Source organism: Eptesicus fuscus, chromosome 13 (genome assembly GCF_027574615.1).
Source record: "Eptesicus fuscus isolate TK198812 chromosome 13, DD_ASM_mEF_20220401, whole genome shotgun sequence".
Lineage (NCBI taxonomy): Eukaryota > Metazoa > Chordata > Mammalia > Chiroptera > Vespertilionidae > Eptesicus > Eptesicus fuscus.
In genome coordinates, this window is record NC_072485.1 from 38,386,410 (window position 1) to 38,408,111 (window position 21,702).

At 56.5% G+C, this 21,702-nt stretch overlaps 1 protein-coding gene across 1 annotated transcript; it reads left to right on the forward strand.

Moving 5' to 3' along the window:
* Positions 1 to 7,069: 7,069 nt before the first annotated feature.
* Positions 7,070 to 20,348, forward strand: LRRC32 (leucine rich repeat containing 32). The gene is made up of 3 exons (XM_008149997.3): positions 7,070 to 7,212; positions 11,797 to 11,887; positions 16,372 to 20,348. Exons 2-3 carry the CDS (start codon positions 11,801 to 11,803, stop codon positions 18,262 to 18,264), a joined length of 1,980 nt encoding a protein of 659 aa, XP_008148219.2. The 5' UTR covers positions 7,070 to 7,212; positions 11,797 to 11,800; the 3' UTR covers positions 18,265 to 20,348.
* Positions 20,349 to 21,702: the final 1,354 nt, after the last annotated feature.

Genomic DNA, 21,702 nt, shown 5'->3' on the forward strand with positions numbered 1-21,702 from the left:
GGCAAGCGCACGTGTGCATGTGTGTCTGTGCATGTACACGTCCACACACACAGCACACGGGTCTGTGCACTATGTCTGATGTGTGTGTGCTGGGTTTGGGAGCCTGAACTTTTAAGTTGTTGCTGTATATATACGATATGATGTGTTTGTCATGTGTGTGGAGTGTTTGTGACTATGGTGTTTGGTGGGATATAAAAATCGACCAAATGGCAGATCGACCAGTTGCTATGATGCGCACTGACCACCAGGGGGCATACACTCAACACAGGAGCTGCCCCCTGGTGATCAGCGCACTCCCACAGGGGGAGTGCTACTCAGCCAGAAGCCGAAGCCAGGCTCATGGCTGGAGAGCGCAGCAGCGGTGGTGGGAGTCTCTCCTGCCTCCACAGCAGCGCTAAGGATGTCCGACTGCAGGGAGGGCCTAAGCCGGCAGTCAGACATCCCCCAAGGGCTCCCGGACTGTAAGAGGGTGCAGGCTGGACTGAGGGGACCCCCCTCAAGTGCATGAATTACGTGCACCGGGCCTCTAGGGTGTGTGTGTATAATGTGTGTGTGTGTATACACACACACACACACACACACACACACACACACACACACATATATATATATATATATATATATATATATATATATGTACCTTATGGTGCCCAAATAAAATGTATACACACTTTAACAGCTGATAGCTCAATTGGAACTGGAATTAATAATTATTCAAAGTGTGTATACATTTTTTGGGACATCACATATATATATTCTGTGTGCACGTGTATGTTCAATGTGCATGCTGTGTTCTGTGCTGCATATATGAGAGTTGAATTTGTGAGGGCATGTGCATCTGTGTGTGGCCACTTTGAGGGTGTCTCTGAGATGTTTGAAATGCTTGTGGATAGCATGTGTGCCTGTGTGAAATTTTTGTGTGAGGTTGATGCATGCTTGTTTTCATGAACTGTGCCCCTGTGTGGCCTGTGCTGTCTGAGGATATATATGAAGGGTGTGTGCATGTGTGTGTGTCTCCGGGGGAGCACACTGTTGCAGGTGTATTGTGTCCATGGGGGAAGCGCCTGTGTGTAGGGACATCACGGGGGAGGCATGACAGCCTAACACAGCAGAGAGGGGCAGAGTTGCAGCTCCCACTTGGACATTTGGCTGTGTGACCTGAGCTAGCTCCTGCCCCACTTAATTCCCCCAAAGGCCAGTATCTGACATTTTCTAGGAAGGCCCCAGGCCAGGAGGAGGAAGGCAATATGAGTGGGACATTGGGTCACAGTGGCCAGTGCTAAAGAGGATGGTCCCAGTTAAGCTGGGTGTGCCTGGGCCTCTGCCCCCTCATCTATCCTCTGGGGGCCCCACCTGTCCCCCTGCAGAATGGGAATGCTGCCCACTCTCACTGCCCTTGAAAGGCAGTCACAGCAGGTCCCCTCCCCACATCCCCTGAGCACAGCCAGGGGGAGCTTCACAAACCACCTTCCCCCCTCCCTGAACTAAATCAGTACGAAGAAGATAGAGCTGCTGCCAAAAATGCAAACAATAACCCCGCCAGGAATCACAAACCCTGCCACCCGACTGGGTGAATGCCATGTGCGGGCGGGCGGGCGGGCAGGCACTTGACACAGAAGCTCACTCTTCAAGCAGCCCTAATCGTCCATCATTGCGCCACTTGACAGAGACAGAATGGGTTCGGAGAGGCCAGGCCACCAACTCAAAGCCACACAGCAGTGGGCAGTACAGAGAGGATGGGAGCCCGGGTAGGTCCCTCTCTGAAACCTGGGCTGCTTGTCTCCATTGACTCTGCCCTCCTCAGCCCACTCAACAAGGACGAAAATACAACTCCCAGCAGGCAGTCTGTTTCAACGCCCTTGGGGTTCTGATACTCTCCAAAGCTGGAGAGGACCTGAGCTAGAACCCGAAGGAGCTTGCTGTGTGAGGCAAGTGAGAGAAAGTAGGGGGAGGGGATCCTCTGACACTTTAAGGGGTGACCATTGTCTGTGGGGATCACCTGGGCACACATGGGTCTGTTCCTGGAAGCTCTGCCAGCCCTCGGGGCTTTGACCACCCAGATGAAGGCAGGAGCCCATGGCTGGCTAGGAGCGCCGCACAGCAAAGAACCCGAAGTTTGGAAAGGTTAGGAAGTTGGGAATGGACCTCCAGGGAACCTCCGGAGGCAAGGTAACCCCACCATGGGATGGCCTATCGGGACCACAACCGTTCCCCGCAAGGACCCCAGGACCCACCTCTGCTCTGGGACCACTGAGCCTGCAGTGACAGAGTCCCTCCAACTCAGCCCCCTCTCAGTCATTGTCTCCCATCCCTGAGTGCTCCTTCTGTCCCTGCAGTCAAGCCACCTTCCACGTGAGGACGACGCTATCAATACTCATACTGACCCAACCCCTATCCATTCAGGTCTCCAGTGTCATCATCTCAAAACCCCCTTGAAGTGGCAAAATGACTGCCCAGTTTTACAGATGAGAAACCGAGCCTGCCAGCCTGAGGAAAATGACTGGTGCAAGGCCACCAGCTCCCTTCCTCTAATGAGTGCTGACTTCAACCAGGGGCACGCACACGTCTGCTGCTACCACGCCCTGGGCTTGTCTCTGTAGCTGTTGTGAACACGAAGATGACACTTTATGACATCATGGGCCTAACCAAAGCCCATCCCAACAACTCTGAACCATCAAGAAAAGGGTACGTCGGGTTTAACCTTCAAATGGTTAAAACGGAGGACTCACAGAGACAAACCCTCAGGTTCCCAGCAGCTGGGCGCTGCAGAGAGCTGTGGTTTCACGGTGCATGACACGGCATACTTAAAGTGTGGAGACGCTTCTGATCCTGCCTGCCTGCTTCCCCCAGTCTCGGGTTTTCTCACCTAACATCCCCTCTCTCCCCTGGGGCCTCTGGGAGCCTCCAGGCCCTCGGCCTCCGTTCTCACTGACCAGACTCAGAGCCGAAAGCCTCTGATGTGGCCGCTGGGGCGCATGGGGCCTCACCAGCACCTGCTTCCCCTGCACTGGTCGCCCCGAGTGCCACAGGGAGGGGGTGACCTGTACCCCCAGTGAGAACAGAGCACCAGCCAAGCCAGTTGCTGGCCATGCCTGAGGGCCTTGGAGCCTGAGGACTTGGGTGGGCATGGCTGCTGCGTCCTGTCCTTCCCCATCTGGTAGCTGAGTGACTGTGCACAAGTCACCGTCCCTCCGAGCCTCAGCCCCTCTTCTATAAAAGACAGGCCCTCAGAGTCCCCTCTCTGTGGATGGCCGCAAGAAGGAGATAATTCAAGTAAAGTACCTGGCACCAGGCCCGGTCCTGGAAAGCCCTCATTAATCCCATTTAACACTCCAGCTATTCTTCAGAGCAAGGGACGCACCACCTGCCCCCTTATGTTTGTTTCCCAAGCGCCCAATGTTGGCTTTTGGCCCACAAACTCCCCACAGCTGATGCCCAGCATCTTTTTCTCTCCTTTCCTATGGTCCCTCCAGGAGGTGGCCCATCGCTGGTATGGCCTGAGCCCAGTTTCCCTAGGGAGCAAGGGCGGGTGGGCAGAAGAACTGGGGAACCCAGGGTTTTTGCCCCAAAAGGCAGGGCCGCAATAGGGGCTGATGAGGGAACTTCCTGACTCCTGGGGGCCCACAGAGGTGCTGGCAGGGGCAAGGCGCGAGGACAGCCACATCCTTGCACTGAGATCTGGACTGGGAGTCTGGAGACTTGGGTTCAATTCCTGGTTCCAAAGCTGGGTGGCTTGGACCAGTTACCTAGCTTCTCTGAGCCTCCGTTTCTTAATAATTGAGAATAAAGGCACCTAACTGGAATGCTGTCTCTGGCTGTCTTTACCCTGCTTTCCCGCAGGAGATGAAGGACTGGCCCACGATGGGTATTCAGCAGCGAGTACTGGAAACTAAATTGGGGCCTGGGGTGCCACCATCCTTCTCACTCCAGTTCTACAGTTAGCACCGTGTCCAAGGCCACACAGGATACGCACGTCATTGCCTGCCCGGCCACCCGATCCCACCTGGGACCCTTCTGTTTCATTCTGACCTGAGGTGAAACCCTCCCAGGAGGCTTTGCACCTGACTTGGTGCCTGAAGGGGTTTTCTCTCCTCGGGATGGTACTCCTAAGGACACAGGGAAAGATGTGTCTCCTATTTGCACCGATAGATGCATATGGGCCTGGGAACATATCTACAAAAATACCAACACGGTGAAGGCTGAGCTGCCCACTGGTGGGCAGTCCAGCAGAACTCCCTGTTCTGGAGGCGTGTGAGTAGGAGCTAAGTAGGCAACATTGGACGGAAGGCTGGCCTTGGTGGCGTTTAAAGAAAGCTACCTTTCTCACGGCTGCCAGGCAAATCCCGTCTGCTCAGTTCCAACTTCTCTTCCTTCAGATCAAGCTCCGACTCCCACACTTGGCCTTCGAGGCCTCCATCATCCTATGTCCTCCTCTGCCTCCCATCTGGACGGGGCGCTCCACAGGGTAAGTCCACCAGCTCCCTGGGACAAGCCCGAGGAAGGACCATGGGCCAGGCCCTCAGTGAACCACTTTACACACGTTGTTGCGTTTGATCTTCACAGCAAGCCAGGACGCCGGGTGCTAATATTAGTGTCACTTTGCAGAGCAGCGAACGGAGGTCAGAAAGAGCAGGCAACCTGCCAAAAATCACACAGCAACATGACTGTGGAAAGTGAAGAGGCGAAGGAAGGGGTGCTGAGCACGTGGGGTTCCCAGCCTTTAGCTCCCCCTGGTCCCAAGGGGCATCTGCAGCAGGTGGGCACACTTGGTTGCCCATCTGTGTCTAACTCTTGGGGAGCCCCATCTGGACACTGAGTGAGGTAGAAACCGGTGAACTAACCACAACCGCAGCCTTTGGGGGGGGGTGTGGGGAGGCAGGCTGCTCTCCCCAGCCGGCCATGGCTCCAGCCCTGCCCTACGCCGGCCCCATCAGAGTTTGTGCCAGCCCAGCATCTGCTGCTTGGCAGCAGCTCAGGAAAGGGTGCGGCAGTGCTCGGCTGGCCTGGGGTCGGGGGGGTGGGGAGTGGGGTTCAGGCCAGGTGGAAGAGCCAGGAACTGCCTGAATCCAACTCAGCCATGTTCTGCCCACATTGGAGAACTGCTAGCAATCACTTCCTGGGCATTGGCTGGCCTCTCGGATAAGGACCTGGAAAAGGAAGCCTGCAGGGTATAGCAGAGATATCACCAATCACCACCAAGACAGTGAGAAGTTACCCAACGCCCACCCCAGGCTGGGTCCACCACACTTAGTGCTGGCACCAACCCAGAGGGGTAGCTACTGTCTTCCCCGCTTTACAGACAGGGAAACGGAGCTTCCATTTGACCAGGTGAGCACTAGAACCCAGAGAAAGAGTTGGGATCACCGGCTGGGACCTCCATGAGCAAAAATCTGAGGCCTCAGGTGGCTGGGAGGGAAGGTGGAGGTCTGGACACCCTGCCCACAGCCTGCAACCTTCCCTACCCATGTCTTCATTGCAGCTCAGTTCCCGCCTTCGGAAACGTTCCCCATCTCCTCCTCGGAGGCTAGGGTAGGCCCTGGGCCACCAGCTGTCATTGTCATAGCTCGTCTCCTCTGGGCTGTCCCCCTTCTGCCCAGGCCCATCCCCACAGTGAGCCAGGTGGGAGAACGGGAAGGCAGCAGCCATCCAGCATGCAGGGAACCCAGCTCCAAGCCCAGCGTTACCCTGATTTCCCACAAACGATGGGTGGCCGCTTTTCCCATCTGTAAAATGGGCACCCTGTGCCACTCTATCAGGAAAGAGAAACAGCCAGGGGTCCTCAAACTTTTAACACAGGGGGCCAGTTCACTGTCCCTCAGAGAGAAGGAGGGGAGTCGGAGAGTACGGCGCACATTCCACACATGCGCACTGCGGGCCTAGGATGAGTCGGCTGCTAAGCAGGACAGGCAGCGGCAGCAAAAACACCCCGCGGGCCGGATAAATGTCCTCAGCGGGCCGCATGTGGCCCACGGGCCGTAGTTTGAGGACCCCCTGGAAACAGCGGAAGAGGAATTCCCTTCTACCCTGGGAAACCAGACTCTAAGGAAAGCCCTGACCCTCCTCCCTCAACACCCTCATCCCGGAGTCCACCCCCAGCCGGGCACCACCATCCCTCTGACTTGGTAGGGTCAAGGCATCTAGAAGAGGGGTGGCTCAGGGGAAGGTTTGCCTCAGTCTCTGATGTAAAGGTCAGTGATACCACCATGCTACTTTGCACAGCATTTTAACCTGAGCAAAACGGTGCCTGCCTGCGGAGGGGCACTCAGCTCGGCCCGGCTTTACCTTTGTGGACACAGCGGGCTCACACCCCTGCCTCTTGTAGGCTGCAGGATTTTGGATGTGCCATTTAACCTTTCTGAGACTCCGTTTCCCCAAATATAAATGGGCTCTTAGCAAACGCAGACCACTGGTTCTTATTTATATTCGCTGTCCCCATCCCTAACCTCAGTCTCACAATCTGAAAGCTGGACACTTGGATGGGACCGGTTCCCAGGGCTGCTGAAGGGTCGGTGACAGGTCTGGATACCAGACCACATCCAGAGGGGGAAGTGACTTGCCTGGACTGTCCAGAGGAGATAGCCGCGGTGGGGGAATCCCCTCGGTGGCCGCCCCAGGGCCAGCGAAGGGTCATTTCCTTCCGCGTTCAAACCCGCGGTCACTTCTCCTGTTCGCCCCCTGCCCCCCCCCCGCCCCCCCCCCATCCCGCCCCATCCTAAGTGCCGCGGCGCCGGCAGCGGGGAACTCGGGACCAGGCAGGATTTCCTCTGCGGACCTGCGGCTCCCAGAGCCGCCCGCCCCTCCAGACCCCACGGGGCCACGAACTGCACGCGCGGCGGCCCAGGGCTGGCCTCGCTGGCCCTGGGCTTCCTCGGCGACCCCTCTCCCTCCGGCCCCTGTCATCCCGCCCCTACAGCCCGCCGCTTCCAGGTTGGGGTGTCAGCATCCAGAAGATGCTTCACTCCCTCTTGGGAACACCGGCCGGCGCTAGGACCCCGCGGCTGGCCCGAAAGGAGGCGTGGTGGGGCGGGAGGGGTATTTAAATTGGAGCCCGAGCCGCCCCCTCGCGGGTTCGGCTCCCGTGGGGCAGTGGATCTGCCGGGCGCCTCCTCGGGCCGTGACCCCGGGGTCTGGCGCGGGGTGGGACCGGGGAGCTGGTTTGCGCAAAATGCGCCGGGGCTGCGCGGGAGAGGAGCGGCGGCCGCGCTGAGCCAGGTAGGAGCCTCCGGGCGAGCGGGGCCGGCCCGCCCTCTGGGGAGCCGCCTGTCCCGCGCCCCTCGAGAGCCGAGGACCTGGAGCTGGGCTGGGTCCTCCTCCCCGACCGCCGTCCTCCACCTCACACGTGGAGCCAGGGTTGACCCTCCTGGGGGTCTCCCAGGCTGCTAACCCGACAGATCTTTCCCGCAAAAGAGTGAGACCTGTTCCCATTTGACAGATGGGAAGACAAGGGCAGAAAGGCCAGCACGTGGCGGGAACGTACAGTTAGTTAAGGGCAGACTAGGATTTGAATCCAGATCTCCTGCCACCCTCTGCTCTGGGCTGGGCGGCTGGGCGTGGGGCTTCCCACCCCACCCCACCAGATAGCCTGCCTACCTGAGGTGAGGGGAGAAGGGGGACACTCCCCTCTCTTCAAGGGTCTCTGACGCAGCCTTCTTCATGGGTGGTAAGATGTGAGGGACCCCTACCCCCACCCTGAGCTGAGCTGCCTGGAATTCCGTCATCACAGCCACATTCCTTTGGGTTAAGGTCTAATTCCTCCGTGGGATGCACATGTCTGCCCTTAATGATTCACTGCTGGGCAGGGGCTCCCACAGCAGCTCCCTCAGGACCCCACTCTGCCTGTGATCCCTGATGAGCAGAGAAGGGGGAGTCGCCGGGACCAGCACTGTGACCCTGTCACCTTGTGGATGTTGGGGGGAAGCTGTCATTAGAGGGGGACAGAGAGGGAGATCTTGGCCTGGTGCAGTGGACCATTAGCTTTGGAAGCAGACAGACTGGATTCTCATCCTGACTCTATTAACTGACTGTGTGACTTTGGGTAAGTCACCTCTCTGAGCCGCGTTTTCCTCATAGGCAAATTGAGGACAGTTATAAAGGGGCCAGGCAGTTCAGCACCTGCTGGGAAAAAAAACAACACAGCATTCGGGTCATGTAGACCTGGGATAAATCCCAAAATACTGATGAGCTGGGTAACTATTGGGTAAATCATTTCATATTTCTGAGCCTCAGTTTTCTCATCTGTAAAATGGAAATTATAGTAACTACTGGTTTGTTGTGAGAATTAAGTGAGATAATATAGGTCAGGTACTTAGAAGAATGTCTAACATCCTTAAATGGTATGGATAAGCTTATTTATGATAATAGGCATTGTCCCACCTCATTCCCCCCACCCTCTCTCTTTCTCCACACACACACACACACACACACACACACACACACACACACACACACACTCTTTAACATTTCCCCTCCTGGTCAGAATCCTAAGATATCTCTTGCCTCCTCTTGCCTAGGCCTCTAAGTCTGCAAGCTTGAGGTCTCCATTCTCAGCATACCTCGCCTAGGCTGTTGAGCTCTGCCGCTCATTGTCCCAGCTGAAAAGACAAGCTGTCCAGGACATTATCACAGGCGTTATCAGCTTGCTCATCACGTTAGTTGGAGCGGCCAGCGGTAGAATAGGAACCAGGCTACTGGCCCTACTGATGGGACACGGAGGCACTGAAGGGTTAAGGGACTTGCCCCAGAACAGGCTGGGGAGCAGTCGTCTAGAGGTCAGCCTGGGTCTAAGTGACCCCAGCCTTCCCTCTTGAGAGTGAGTTGCCCTCAAATTCTACACACTTCGTTCTGGGCACTGCTGAGGGACGCCCACTGCTGAGGGGCCCCCCTTCTGTCAGGTGCCAGGCCCGAGTTCCGCTGGTACAGGATTGTCCCTGCTGGATGCTCTGATGCCCACCTTGGGGGCAGGGTGAGATTTGGCAGGCAGAGGAGGGGAAAATGAGGGCCCCTTTGGGCATCAGTGCCTTCCAGTTCTGTACTGAGCCAGGCCCTTCCTGGTCCTCACCTCACACTTACCCCTCAGCCCATTTCCGTAGAGCTTCCACCCCTCCCTCTGCCATTTGTTCAATAGATGGTTGGTTAGCACCACTTGATAGACTCCTGTCCTCATAGAATAAAACATTAATGATCAGGAAATGATCAATGTGATGAAAGCAATAAGCCATGGGAGGGTCTGGGGAAGAGCCTTCCAGGTGGAGGGAGCAGCAGGGCAAAGGCCCTGGGGTAGGAATGCACTTGCGGTATTTGAGGAATGGTGAGAAGAATGGCGAACACTAGGATTTGGTGACAGAAGGGCAAATGGTAGATGGAGTCAGAGAGGAGAGGTATAAAGCCTGGATGATACTGCAGGTTTTTAGGCAGCGAGATTCATGATCTGATCTATGACTTAACGACACCTCTCTGGCCGCTATGTGTAGGACAGACTGAAAGGGGTCAGGGTGTTGCTGTGGTGGAGGTCCAGGGTCATGGTGGTGACTCTGTTTGTGGCAATGATGGAGGAGGGAGGTGGGCAGGTCTGGGGGTTTCCTCAGAGAACAGACAGAACCCACTGACAGGGAGAAGGCGTGTGGCAGGGAGGTGAAGGGAGAGTCAAGGAGAGCAACTGCTCTCACCAGTGTCCCATTGTCGCCATGTCACAGAGACTCCTCCTGCCAGTTCTCAGTGCCTTCCCTGGCCTGGCCTGTGAGCCCCCTCTGCCCCAGGGGCACTTCCCTTAGGAATGTGTGGGAGGGGGTAGTCCTAGAGGGCCCGGTGCTGTGCTCACTGGAAGCTCAGGGGCTGTGGGAACCCGGAGGAAGAGCCGAACACATAGCCCAGACTTGGGAAACCAGAGAAGGCTCCTTGGAGGAGGTGACATCTAAGCTGAGAACCAAAGGATGAGGAGGTATTCAGCACAAGAGAGGAGGGAGTGAAGGTTTGGAGCAGTGAAAGGGGCTCTGAGACCTGAAGGAAATAGGAGGCTTCCAGAACCCAGAGTGGAAGAGGGGACGGTGAGAAATGAGGTTGGAGGGAAGAGCTGGCCACAAGGCATACTCCCCGAGGGCCTCAAAGGCCCCCTGAGGGGTTTCCACTCAATTCTGCGCATACCAGCTTTCGGATGGGTGGTGATGTTCTGCTTTTTAAACAGCAGAACAAAATTTCCTGTAAAAGCCTGACCCATAATGCAGGTGAGAAGAGCGAGCATTTGTGGGGGCAGAGGCCCATGGCCTAGGGGAACCCAGGGAACAGGTTTTAAAAGACCACATTTGAACAATAAAGGAACTCAGGGCAGCCACCTTCATTTAAAATTCATTGTAAGAACGCTAATTGGGTCTAATAGTAAAGACCCAGCCCTCAAAGGTCCTATAAATGCATCTTCTCCTAAAGCACCCTCAGAGTCTACAACTCAGCACCCACTTATTGAGGCCTTTTTGGAGACCATATAGTGTAGAGGTTAAGAGCACAGACCTAGGAGCCAGACTTGTTATCTGTGAGACCTTGAATATGTTACTTAATCTCTCTGGGCCTCAGTTTTCCTGTCTGTAAAATGGGACTGCTAATCATGGAGCCAAGTCATTTAGTTATGGTGAGGATTAAATGAGTTAATACATGTGAAGTGTGGAGAAGCGTGCCTGGTACATAATAAGGGCTCCCTAAGTAGAATATATATCATTCGATCTTTAAGAAAACTTGGTGAAGTCAGCATTAACCCCAGGAAAGGAAACTGAGACTCAGAGAGGTGAAATGATTTGCACAAGGTCACACAGCAGGTTAGTGGAGGAATCAGAGGGAACAGTTGGATATGGGTGACTCTGAGTCCAGTGCTCTTGGAGGACTTTATGCATCCCTCCTTCTTAATGCTCTGTATGTATTATGGCCACTTCTGTGCGTTTATTTGTGTTCCCAGTTCCCAGCACAGAGCTAGATGTGAGGAGGCATTCAATAAAAGTGTGAATGAATGAATGAATGAATGAATGAATGAATGAAATTGAGAGATTGAGCTGTGTACTCCTAGCCCCTGACCCAGGTTTCAGTGAGTGAGCTCCTAGAAGCACTGAGATTCCACCCTGCTGAGGGCACCCTGGCTGCTCATAAAGGGAGGGGCAGGTCCAACAGGCCTGCGTGTCCCCCTGCCCTGGCACGGGTGGTGGCTTCAGTGAAAGTAAAGGGCCTGGCAGGCCGCTCCTGGGGAAGTTCACAGCCACAATGCCGGGGCCAGGGCAAGCCTCCGGTGGGGCTTCCTGTCAAGGCTCCAGGCCCAGCCATCAAACAATGGCAGGGGCTCAAGAATCAGAAAATCAAAAGAAAAAGAGCAAAATGAAGGTCCGTGTGTGTGTGTGTGTGTGTGTGTGTGTGTGATTCCATTTGGGGTCTGAGGAGCTACGAAGGGGTGACCTGCTTGTGGCTTGGGTAGAAAGGGAGTCAGAGGCCCAGCTCCCCACCTCACCTCACCCCAGCCCTGAGGTTGGCCCAGGACAGCCCCTAGGGTCCCTCTGCCTCCTGCTCACCTCTCCAGATTGTCTTCCACCAGGTGGAGTCTTTTGAAACCCAAATCCGACCATGTCGCCCACTGTTTAAAAACTTTTTCTGGGAGCATGGCCTAGCTCCTTGGCGTAGCATTGGGCTAGGCTACAGAGGGCTACACCTTAATGTCAGATACAGCTGTGGTCTGGGGTTCCCTGAGGGCAGGGTGGGAGGGTGTGGGCCGGCCGTGGGAAGGAGCCTGGGTTTTACAATGTCCCCTTTCCTCCCTGCCCTATGCAGAGCCATGAGCCACCAGATCCTGCTGCTCCTGGCCGTGCTGACCCTGGGCCTGGCTACCTCCCAACAGGGCGACAAGGTACCCTGTAAGAAGGTAAGAAGCCCTGCAAAGGAATTCACTTTGTTCCGTTTTCCTGCCCCTTGCCAGGAGACTAGGCCCTGAAGTTATTGTCACCCTGTGTGGTGTAGGGAAAAGAGATCACCCAGGTCCGCTTGTAAAGCTGGGCAGTCACTGAGCTCAAGGCAGGAGCTTGCCCTGGGGAAGGGAGAGGCCCTGTGGCACCCCCACTGGGACCTGGGACCGGAAGCTTATGACACCGAATGGCCACCTGCTCCTGGAGGCCGCAGGTGCTGGCAGCCAGGCCCGGCAGCCCTTCCCTGGGTTGCAGCGTCCTGCTGCGGTCGCCTTACTTCTTGCTCTTTAGAGCCCTTCTGAGGTTCCCAGAACCCAGAGTCATAGGCAGAGAAGGCCTCAGATGTCACCAAACGCAGCCCCACATTCTGCCTGGGGAGACAGGCTCAGAGAAGGGAAGGCCCTGGCCACCCAGCAGGAAGCGGAACTGGGTGAGCTTTGGATTGGGGAGAGATGACATAATAGGCAGAAAGGTGCTTTCTGGACTACCATAGGAGGAGTCATGATGATTTTTAAGATAATAAAAATTTTTTTTTTAAATTTTCACATGCCGAGGGCTCGCAAGGTGCCTGCTGCATACTGAGGACCCTCTCTCCCTTTCTCCGGCCCAGATTCCTCTTTCAGCAGAGAAAACCGAGGCCGAGAGAAGAGCTGTGACTGCCAGGGTTATGCAGATAGGAACTAGTAGAGCAGTATTCGAACCCAGCTCCCAGCGCTTATGCTGCCCACTGCGAGTGACTCTTGCTGCCCTGCTGCCCTGCTCTGTGCAGGTGGTAACATGGAGTTGGGTGGCAAGTCCTCTTCCCTCCTAAAACAAAACAAAACAAAACAAAACAAAACAAAACAAAACAAAACAAAACAAAACAAAAACTTGGGCAGTGGCATCCTGGCATCCCGGAGAGAGTGGGTAGAGTGTTGTCAAGGGCAGCTCCGAATGTGGCTAAGGGCTGACTCCTCCAAGACCCTTTCCCAAGTAGGTCGGTGGTGCTGGGGGCTCAGAGCTCAGGCAGTGGGGAGCGCCCTGAAGTGGAGTGCTGAGAGCGGCACTGGCCTTCCAGCTCCTTCCGACTGAACTGCAGAGCCGGGCGGTGGTGCAGCACTGCCTGCGGCCGCCGCCTCTGGGCCTCCGGCAGGGGTCCTGAGCACCCGGGCAGAAAGCAAGCCTTAGGCTCTGGGCTTGGCCAGCCTGTGTCCTGACTCAACTCCAGGGGCTGGTGGCCCAGGGAGCCTTTGAGAATTCAGGGGTGGAATGGCGTGTGGGCTTGCCCGTAGGATAACATGTGGTGCCTAGGACAGTGCCCCCACGTGGTAAATGCTCAGGAAGTGGTAACTGGTGTTCCTAGTGTTTACTCTGCTGAAGGACTCAACCTGGGTACTCACTCAGCTGAGGGCGCAGTGGCCAAACTTGGCTGGCAGTAGGAAAAGGAACTCCCAATGGTAGTTTTGAGCCTCTGACTATATGATTTGGGGGAGCCACCTCCCTCCTCCGAGCCTCAGTTTCCTTAGAGGGTACAATGAGGTAAATATGCCTTAACAGCGGTTCTCAACCTGTGGGTCGCGACCCCTTTGGGGGTCGAACGACCCTTTCACAGGGGTCGCCTAAGACATCCTGCATATCACATATTTACATAACGATTCATAACAGTAGCAAAATTACAGTGATGAAGTAGCAATGAAAATAATTTTATGGTTGGGGGTCACCACAACATGAACTGTATTAAAGGGCCGCGGCATTAGGAAGGTTGAGAACCACTGCCTTAGAAGATGGAACGAGGCAAGGGATCTGTGCATCCAGTGCAAGCCTGGCACACAGCTGGCGCTCCATGGTTAGTGGCAGTCATTGTGTTAATGTTCCTTTTGCTGTGACTTCTTTAATAAGGGTGGTCCGGGAGCTGAGGACAGGATGAGGGGCCATGCCTGGTGGCCCCAGCTGGCCGAGAGGTTGGAAGGGAGGAAGGGGCAAGGAGCCAGGCAAGACTGGCCAGGTGGCCAGGATGGTTTCTGGTTCATCCCTGGGCCGCTGTGCAGGCTGGTGACTGTGCTGCATAGAGTAGGAAGAGGCACACAGGTGCCTGTTGGAGGGCAGTCCATTCCTCCCCCTCCTCACCTTGGGGATCTTGAGAGGAAGCTGACAGCTGGGCCAGGCAGGCTTAGCTACTGACTCACCGTGACCTCGTGCAGGTCACTGCCTTCTTCAAGCTCAGTCTCCCCATCTTGGAATTGGTGGGCTGGACCCTTGATGCTCTCACAGTCTTTGACTTTAGTCTGAATATATGGCTCATCCCTTTACTTTCTTTTTAGAAAGGCGATTGGCTCAATCCCTCAGACCTTTACTAAACCAATGATGTCTATGACTCTTTCATTCATTAAAAAAATTTAGTGAGCACCTTCTGTGGGCCAGGTCCAAGGCATCCACGTCAATCAGAACGGGCCCTGTTTGCTCCGAGCTCACTGTCTAGCAGGTCCCCACACCGATAGCCACAGTTCAGGGGCCAAAGCTATGACAGGAAGCACAGAGGCTGTAAGAAAACCTAGAGGTGGCCCCAACCTGGCCAGGAATCAGGGAAGACTTCCTGGCAGAAAGGAAGAGATCCTGGACTCAGCATGCAGAGTTCCCCGTGCAGGTTTTGTTGGGAAGGACATAATCAGCACAGGGAACAGGAAGGAGGCGGCCAGAGCTGGGGCTTGGAGGGCACAATGGTCAGTGGTCAGATATGGTCACTGTGGACTGGGCTGGAGTGGGTTGGGAGGAGAGGGGACAGTTCCTCAGGGGCCACAAACAGCTTTGAACCTGCTGAGAGTCCTGGAGTTTGCCCTCGAGGGGTTTACTGTAAACAGAAGGCAACACTGTCTGAGTGGAATTTGAGAGCAATTGCCAGGCATCTGGTTGGTGGGTGGATCAGAAGGGTCCGTGAAGGCAGAAGCTGGGGCAAGAGTGGGCCTGAGCTGGGAGGTGGTAGAAGTCAGACCAGCTGAGAAAGGCTGGGGTTCCTGGTATGCTAGAAAAGACGAGAGGAAGACAGCATTTACATGGAAAGAATTCTGGCCTCAGAAAGCACGTGAGATAGAAGGACAAAAGTGGGGCCTTTAGTTGTTAAAATATCTGGGTTTAAACCCAGCAGCTGAGTGATCCTGAAACCTCCCTTACCCTCTCTGGGCTTGGTTTTCTTAAACAGGGGTGATCCTATTGACGGGACAGGCTATTGCGAAGACCCAGTGAGACCAGGGGTCTGAAAATGGCAAAAAAATCTAAGATGCTGAGTGGGTGCTAGGGAAGGATGAGTTACTTTCTGGATAAGAAACCAGAGTGGTCATGTGACTTGATAGGGCACACACCACAAAATCATAGTGTTGTCATCAAAGAACGTGGGTGGGACCCTGGACATCTTTCCCCGTGCCGCTTACCCTCACCCCATCTCCAGGACCAGATCAGGACCGGGCCATGGGAAGCAAAGCCCCTGACAGGGGTGGGGGTGGGTAGCAGCAGCAGAAAGGGCACTCCTGGGGAGTGTCCCCGAGGAAGCAGGCTCTGGGACCCAGAGCTGTGCCCCACAGGATGAGGACTTGAATGAGATCTGAGGGCAGGAAGCTAAAAACGGATGACAGGAGGACAAACTGCATTTTTTCCTTTTGGAAACAACTCCCCCAAAGTGGGTTAATCTAGTCTAACACCAACTGGGTTAACCTAACCACCCGGGCCCATAGAAGAAGCCAGGGTGTGGAACCAGGAGGCCTGGATCCCAGCTTGGCTCTGCTCCTCGTGGCCCTGGATCACTCTAGATCAAGCATGGGGGTGCTTACTTAAACAAGGCATGCAGCCTGCCAGCCGCGAGTTCGACATGCTTGCTCTAGATCAGTGGTCGGCAAACTCATTAGTCAGCAGAGCCAGATATCAACAGTACAACGATTGAAATTTCTTTTGAGAGCCAAATTTTTTAAACTTAAACTTCTTCTAACGCCACTTCTTCAAAATAGACTCGCCCAGGCCGTGGTATTTTGTGGAAGAGCCACACTCAAGGGGCCAAAGAGCTGCATGTGGCTCGCGAGCCGCAGTTTGCCAATCACGGGAGGAGAGGGGACAGTTGATCTGTGGCTCAGTTTCCTGTAAAATGGGTGAATGATTAGTACAGGGCTTTTTGTCTGGTCATTTGTCCTTCTAACTTTCTATCACCTCTCTGTCCCCCCATCAAAGCTTCCTTGAGTCCCTCCCTGATGCCAGTGCTGTCCTGGGTGCCAGAGACAGGGGCAAGGAGGAGGATGGGGGTCATCCAGACATGGGGTGATTAGGCTGGGATGGAGGGAGGTCGAGCATCCTGGGAGGCCAAGGGAGAAGCACAGCCAAGCCTGGTGGGAGCTCAAGTCATCCTTCCTAGAGGCACGTGTCTGATTCCAGCTCCTACTGCACCCATTAATGCCTGCTCCTCTCTCTGCCTCCCCCTCCCCAGGTGAACAAGGAGGCCTTCTGCCAGTACCTTGGCCTGGTGCAGGTCCCCTCGGCGCTCCCGCGGGACGTGGAGGCCCTTGACCTGTCCGGAAACCAGCTTCAGAGCGTCCTGGCCTCGCCCCTCGGCCTCTACACGGCACTTCGTCACCTGGACCTGAGCTCCAACGAGATCAGCTTCCTCCAGCCAGGTGTCTTCCAGGCCCTGTTCCATCTGGAGCACCTCAACCTGGCCCACAACCGCCTGGCGCTGAGCACGGGGGGCCTGGGTCCCCTGCTGCACGTGAAGTCTCTGGACCTGTCTGGGAACAGCCTGTACAGCGGCCTTGTGGAGCAGCTGCTGGGGGAGGCGCCCGCCCTGCGCACCCTCGCCCTGGCGGAGAACAGCCTGACCCGCCTTGCCCGCCAGACCTTCTGGGGCGCACCTGCACTTGAGCGGCTGGACCTACACAGCAACGTGCTGATGGACATTGAGGACGGCGCCTTCCAGGCCCTGCCCCACCTGACCCACCTTAACCTCTCCAGGAACTCCCTCACCTGCATCTCCGACTTCAGCCTCCAGCAGCTGCGGGTGCTGGACCTGAGCTGCAACAGCATCGAGGCCTTTCAGATGGCTCCTGAGCCCCAGGCCGGGTACCAGCTCACCTGGCTCGACCTGCGGGAAAACAAACTGCTCCACTTCCCCGACCTGGCCGCGCTCCCGAGACTCATCTACCTGAACGTGTCCAACAACCTCATCAGTCTCCCTGCGGGGCCACCCCAGCGTGGCAAGGCCATCCATGCACCTTCTGAGGGCTGGTCCGCCTCGCCCCTCTCGAACCCCAGCCGGAATGCCAGCACCCGCCCCCTCTCCCAGCTCTTGAATCTGGATTTGAGCTACAATGAGATTGAGCTTGTCCCCGAGGGCTTTCTCGAGCACCTGACCTCCCTGCGTTTCCTGAACCTCAGCCGAAACTGCTTGCAGGCCTTTGAGGCTCAGAGTGCGGGCTCCCTGCCCTGCCTGGTGCTCCTGGACGTCAGCCACAATGCGCTGGAGACACTGGAGCTGGGCACCAGAGCCCTGGGATCTCTGCGGACGCTGCTCCTGCAGCACAATGGCCTGCGGGACCTGCCCCCATACACCTTTGCTGGCCTGGCTAGCTTGCAGAGGCTCAACCTGCAGGGGAACCGGGTCATTCCATGTGGCGGGCCAGGTGGGCCTGGACCCTCCGGCTGCGTGGACTTCTCTGGCATCTCCTCCCTCCGCAGCCTAAACTTGGTGGACAACGAGTTGGAGACGCTCTGGGCAGGTGCCTTCCTCCACACACCACTAACCGAGCTGGACCTCTCTTCCAACCCCGGCCTGGATGTGGCCACGGGGGCCTTGGCGGGCCTGGAGGCCTCCTTGGAGGTCCTGGCCCTGCAGGGCAATGGGCTGGAGGTCCTGCAGGTAGACTTGCCCTGCTTCAGCTGCCTCAAGCAGCTCAATCTCGCCGAGAACCGCCTGAGCCGCCTGCCGGCCTGGACGCAGGCCGTGTCTCTGGAGGTGCTGGACCTGAGGAACAACAGCTTCAGCCTGCTGCCCAGCAGTGCCATGGGCGGCCTGGAGACCAGCCTGCGGCGCCTCTACCTGCAGGGGAATCCGCTCAGCTGCTGCGGCAACGGCTGGCTGGCGGCCCAGCTGCACCAGGGCCGCGTGGACGTGGATGCCACCCAGGACCTGATCTGCCGCTTCGACTCCCAGGAGGAGGTGTTCCTTAGCCACGTGCGTCCTGAGGACTGTGAGAAGGGGGGGCTCAAGAATGTCAACCTCATCATCATCCTCACCTTCACACTTGTCTCTGCCGTTGTCCTCACCATGCTGGCCACCTGTTGCTGTGTCCGCCAGCAGAAGTTCAACCAGCAGTACAAAGCCTAGAGCAGCCAGGCTGCAGGAGAGCTCAGCCGGGAGCCCCTTCCAGGACAGCGGGGGGAGCCCGAGGCACAGAGGAGGGTGAGGTCTAACCCAAGGGCCACACAGTGAGCCAGGGTCCCAGAACCCTGGTCTCTAAACCCCAGCCCGGGCTTCCTCTCCCTGCATCCTGCTGCCATCGGTAGGTGACGCACTTCCCAGGCCTCACATGTGGTCCAGCTGCGGAAGCTGGACGCCGAGCTGTATTGGGAGTGACAAAGAATGAGGATGACCCATCAGATCCACAAATCTTCCCCCGACATCTGTTTTGTGCCACACCCTGCGCTGGGCACTGAGGACACTGGCGAAGGAGACACGGCAAGCATCTCCCAGTCGGGGTGGGGATGGCATCACAGCGCTGTGCAGCGACCACACAGTGTGGAGCCCAGGGCTGAGTGCCTGGAGGGGAAGGGGGTTGGCCGGGGGAGGGGGGGAGCCCTGCCCCGCCAGGCCAGGGCCAGGGAAGGGAAAGACCAGGAGGATTTGTCTGAGACCTTTCCAAGCAGACTGTTGGTCACGTCTTCTGAGAATGACTTTCAGCTTCTCCGGAACATGACGAACGTGTAACTGGAAGAGAACCGGAGCCACATGCGTGTGCCTTGGGTCCAGCGCTCTAGGCAGGCTGTGGCGGCTGCAGCAGGTCCGGTTCCCAGGCTGTTGCCCTGGGCTCCGGCCAGCACTGGGCCGTCATTTCCTGCTCTGGGCGGACTTTTTGCCCACCTGGCTCTCTGGCGTTGCACACCGGCCCCCATACCGCCGTGGCCTCCACTCCCCGCTCCCTCCCAGGAGGGAAGGCCTGAGGTCTCCGGTTCTGTTTTGCCCCAGGCTTGGCAGCTGTAACAAACCCCAGCCTGCGCCTGCCTCTTGATGACAACCTTCTGAGGCTGGTGTTTAATCCCAGTTTATAAAAGAGGCTCCAGGCCTCCCCGCAGGGTGACCCGGCTACAAAATGCCGCACTGAGATTCAGAATCACACCGTCCTGACTCCGGGGACTGAGCTTTGCCGCTGCGGGGCTGCCGGCTGTCAGGGGAACGGAAGGGGCCCCCATTGCTGGCGCAGGGCCTGGGAGCATCCTGCACTGTACATCCCACCGGCTCCTCTCCCTCCACTCTCCCGGGCAGGCAGAGAGAAGACAGGCGGCCACAGGCCCTCTCCTCCTCGGCCTCAGTTTCCCCTCATTCCCTCCTTGGCAGACGGGTGTGGGTTCTTTTTCTCTTTTTTGCTCTTGCATTCCCATTTTCCAATGAGCACAGCCTAGAATGTGAGACCATTGAGTCCCACCTCCCCCTTACACAGATAGGGAAACTGAGGCTTAGGAAGAGAAAAGGACGTGCTCAGAGATGCACACGTCAGTGGCAGAGCCTGTGGAAAAAAAGGTGGATTCAGACCTCATTACGGGTGTCAGGGGGTGGGTTGGGGGGTGGGGGTTGGACCTGAGTGGTTTTCTTCTCTCTCAGGTGTCACATCACAAGATAATGCTCCAACCGCTCTTTTGGGTCCTCCTCATACAGGGATCCTCCCCTCTTAGAAAAGTGGGTTAAAAAGAATCCAGATCTAGCCCCTTGTCCCTCATACCCATGGAACCATGGGCTGTCCTGGGACCAGCCCAGGACCCTGTGCTATTGTCTTCACCTCCCACCTGTGCTTGGCCGTGGTCTGGCTCAGGATGATGCTGGGTAAAGTGTGAGACAATGGAAACTCCACTCTCTGCCCCATCTTACAGATGAAAAAACTGAGGCCCAGAGAGGGATCAAGGACTCAGGAAGTCAATGGCAAAGCCAGGGCTGGAACTTGATGTCCTGGCCCCATCTGGGGCCCTGGGGGCCTGAGGGGCAGCCCAGGGGCCCAGTCCTGTTTGGAATTGTGACTACAGGTGCTCACTGCACACACACTCTTTCTCAGGCTTGGGGCAGGTGTGGGCCCCTCCACGCCTGATCTTTGAAAACACTACACAATGCTGCTCTCACCTCCCAGGAGCCAGGCCACAGCCCAGGCCCTGGGACTAGCTCTTTGTATAACCCACATGAATGTATTAAAAAATAATTTTGGAGACACAGTGCGGCCTGCCAGCCTCCTCCTTGCTTCAGGTCAATCGGCAGCATTGCATCCGCTCCAACCCTGCCCTCCTCTGCTCCCAGGATGGTCTTGGGACCCTCATGGCGAACCCCTGGGAGATGGGACCTGTACGTGGAAGACTGAGGCTCTGGTCATCACCACCCAGGACCTCGGGGCCTCAGCCGCATCAGGTCCCTTCACTGTCAACAAACCCTGCTCCCCCGCCTCCTGCCCCCGAGGAGATGGTGGCTTTCAGCAGTTGCACTCTCTCAGGCTCTTTCTCTGAGCTCATCCCCTCTGCCCCTCCTTGGGGTCCTCATCCCTCCTCTCTCATTTGCTCCCTCACTTTTCTCTCTCCTCAGCCCTTCCTCTCTAGTTGCTTCTTCCTCTCAGACCAGCTAAGCTCAAGTGGTGCTCATTTTAAAAACAGTGAAAAGAGCCCAGGCCAGTTGCTCAGTGGTTAGCGTCGGGCTGTGGACCGAAGTGCACCGGGTTCGATTTACAGTCAAGGGCACCTACCTTGGTTGCAGGCTCCCCAGCCCCAGTAGGGGCGCATGTGGGAGGCAACCGATCGATGTGTCTGTCTCATGTCGATGTCTCCCTCTCTATCCACTCCCCTCCTCCCTCCTTTCCCTTCTCTCTAGAAACCAATGGGGAAAATATCCTTGGGTGAGGATTAAAAAAATAAAAATAGTGAAAAGATCCTTAAACCACTTTCCCCTTTCTTCTCCTACTTCATGGGTAAACTTCTTGGTAAAGTAGCTTCTCTCTCCTCTCCCCCCCTCCCCCCCCCCCTTTTCAACTCACCCAGGCTGCCTTCAGCTCCTCAGAGCCCCACACTGCCCTGGTCACCAAGAGTTTGCCAAACTCAGTGCACTTTTCAGTCCGTACCCCCTTGACCTCTCCGCTGCAGGGGCTCCCACCCCTATCCTCCCCATCACCCATGCCCGCCCTTGGCACACTCCCAGCATCTAGGATACTAGCACTTACCCGGTTCTCACCTTCCTCTCAGGCCACGTGTTTTCAGGCTCATCTGCCTGGAGCCATCTGAAGGACAACTACTAGCACTCCTGTCCCAGGCCTTCTTCCCTCGGGCATGTCATCGCCCTCATTGCCAGAGCCATCCCAGAGCTCTGACCATGCCACGTCTCTGTCTCAGCCCAGCCCCTTCTGAGCATGCAGCCCTGATACCCTGACACCCAGACGCCTCCCAGCTAGAGAACTGAAGGTCGCCCCACGGCTGGAGAACGAGAGTGAGCCGCCGGGCTGCAGTTCACGGCTGGCCTTGGAAGAAGACCCAGGAGGGTCCCGAAGAAGAAAGAAGAGCTCTCCTGGGCTCTGGAAGGGGG

What these genes read in the sequence shown, in the direction of transcription:
- LRRC32 (XM_008149997.3), top strand. Translation starts at nt 11,801, where the DNA reads ATGAGCCACCAGATCCTGCTGCTCCTGGCCGTGCTGACCCTGGGCCTG. An exon ending in ACAAGGTACCCTGTAAGAAG is followed by an intron (nt 11,888 to 16,371) that starts GTAAGAAGCCCT and finishes CCCCCTCCCCAG; the next exon opens with GTGAACAAGGAGGCCTTCTG.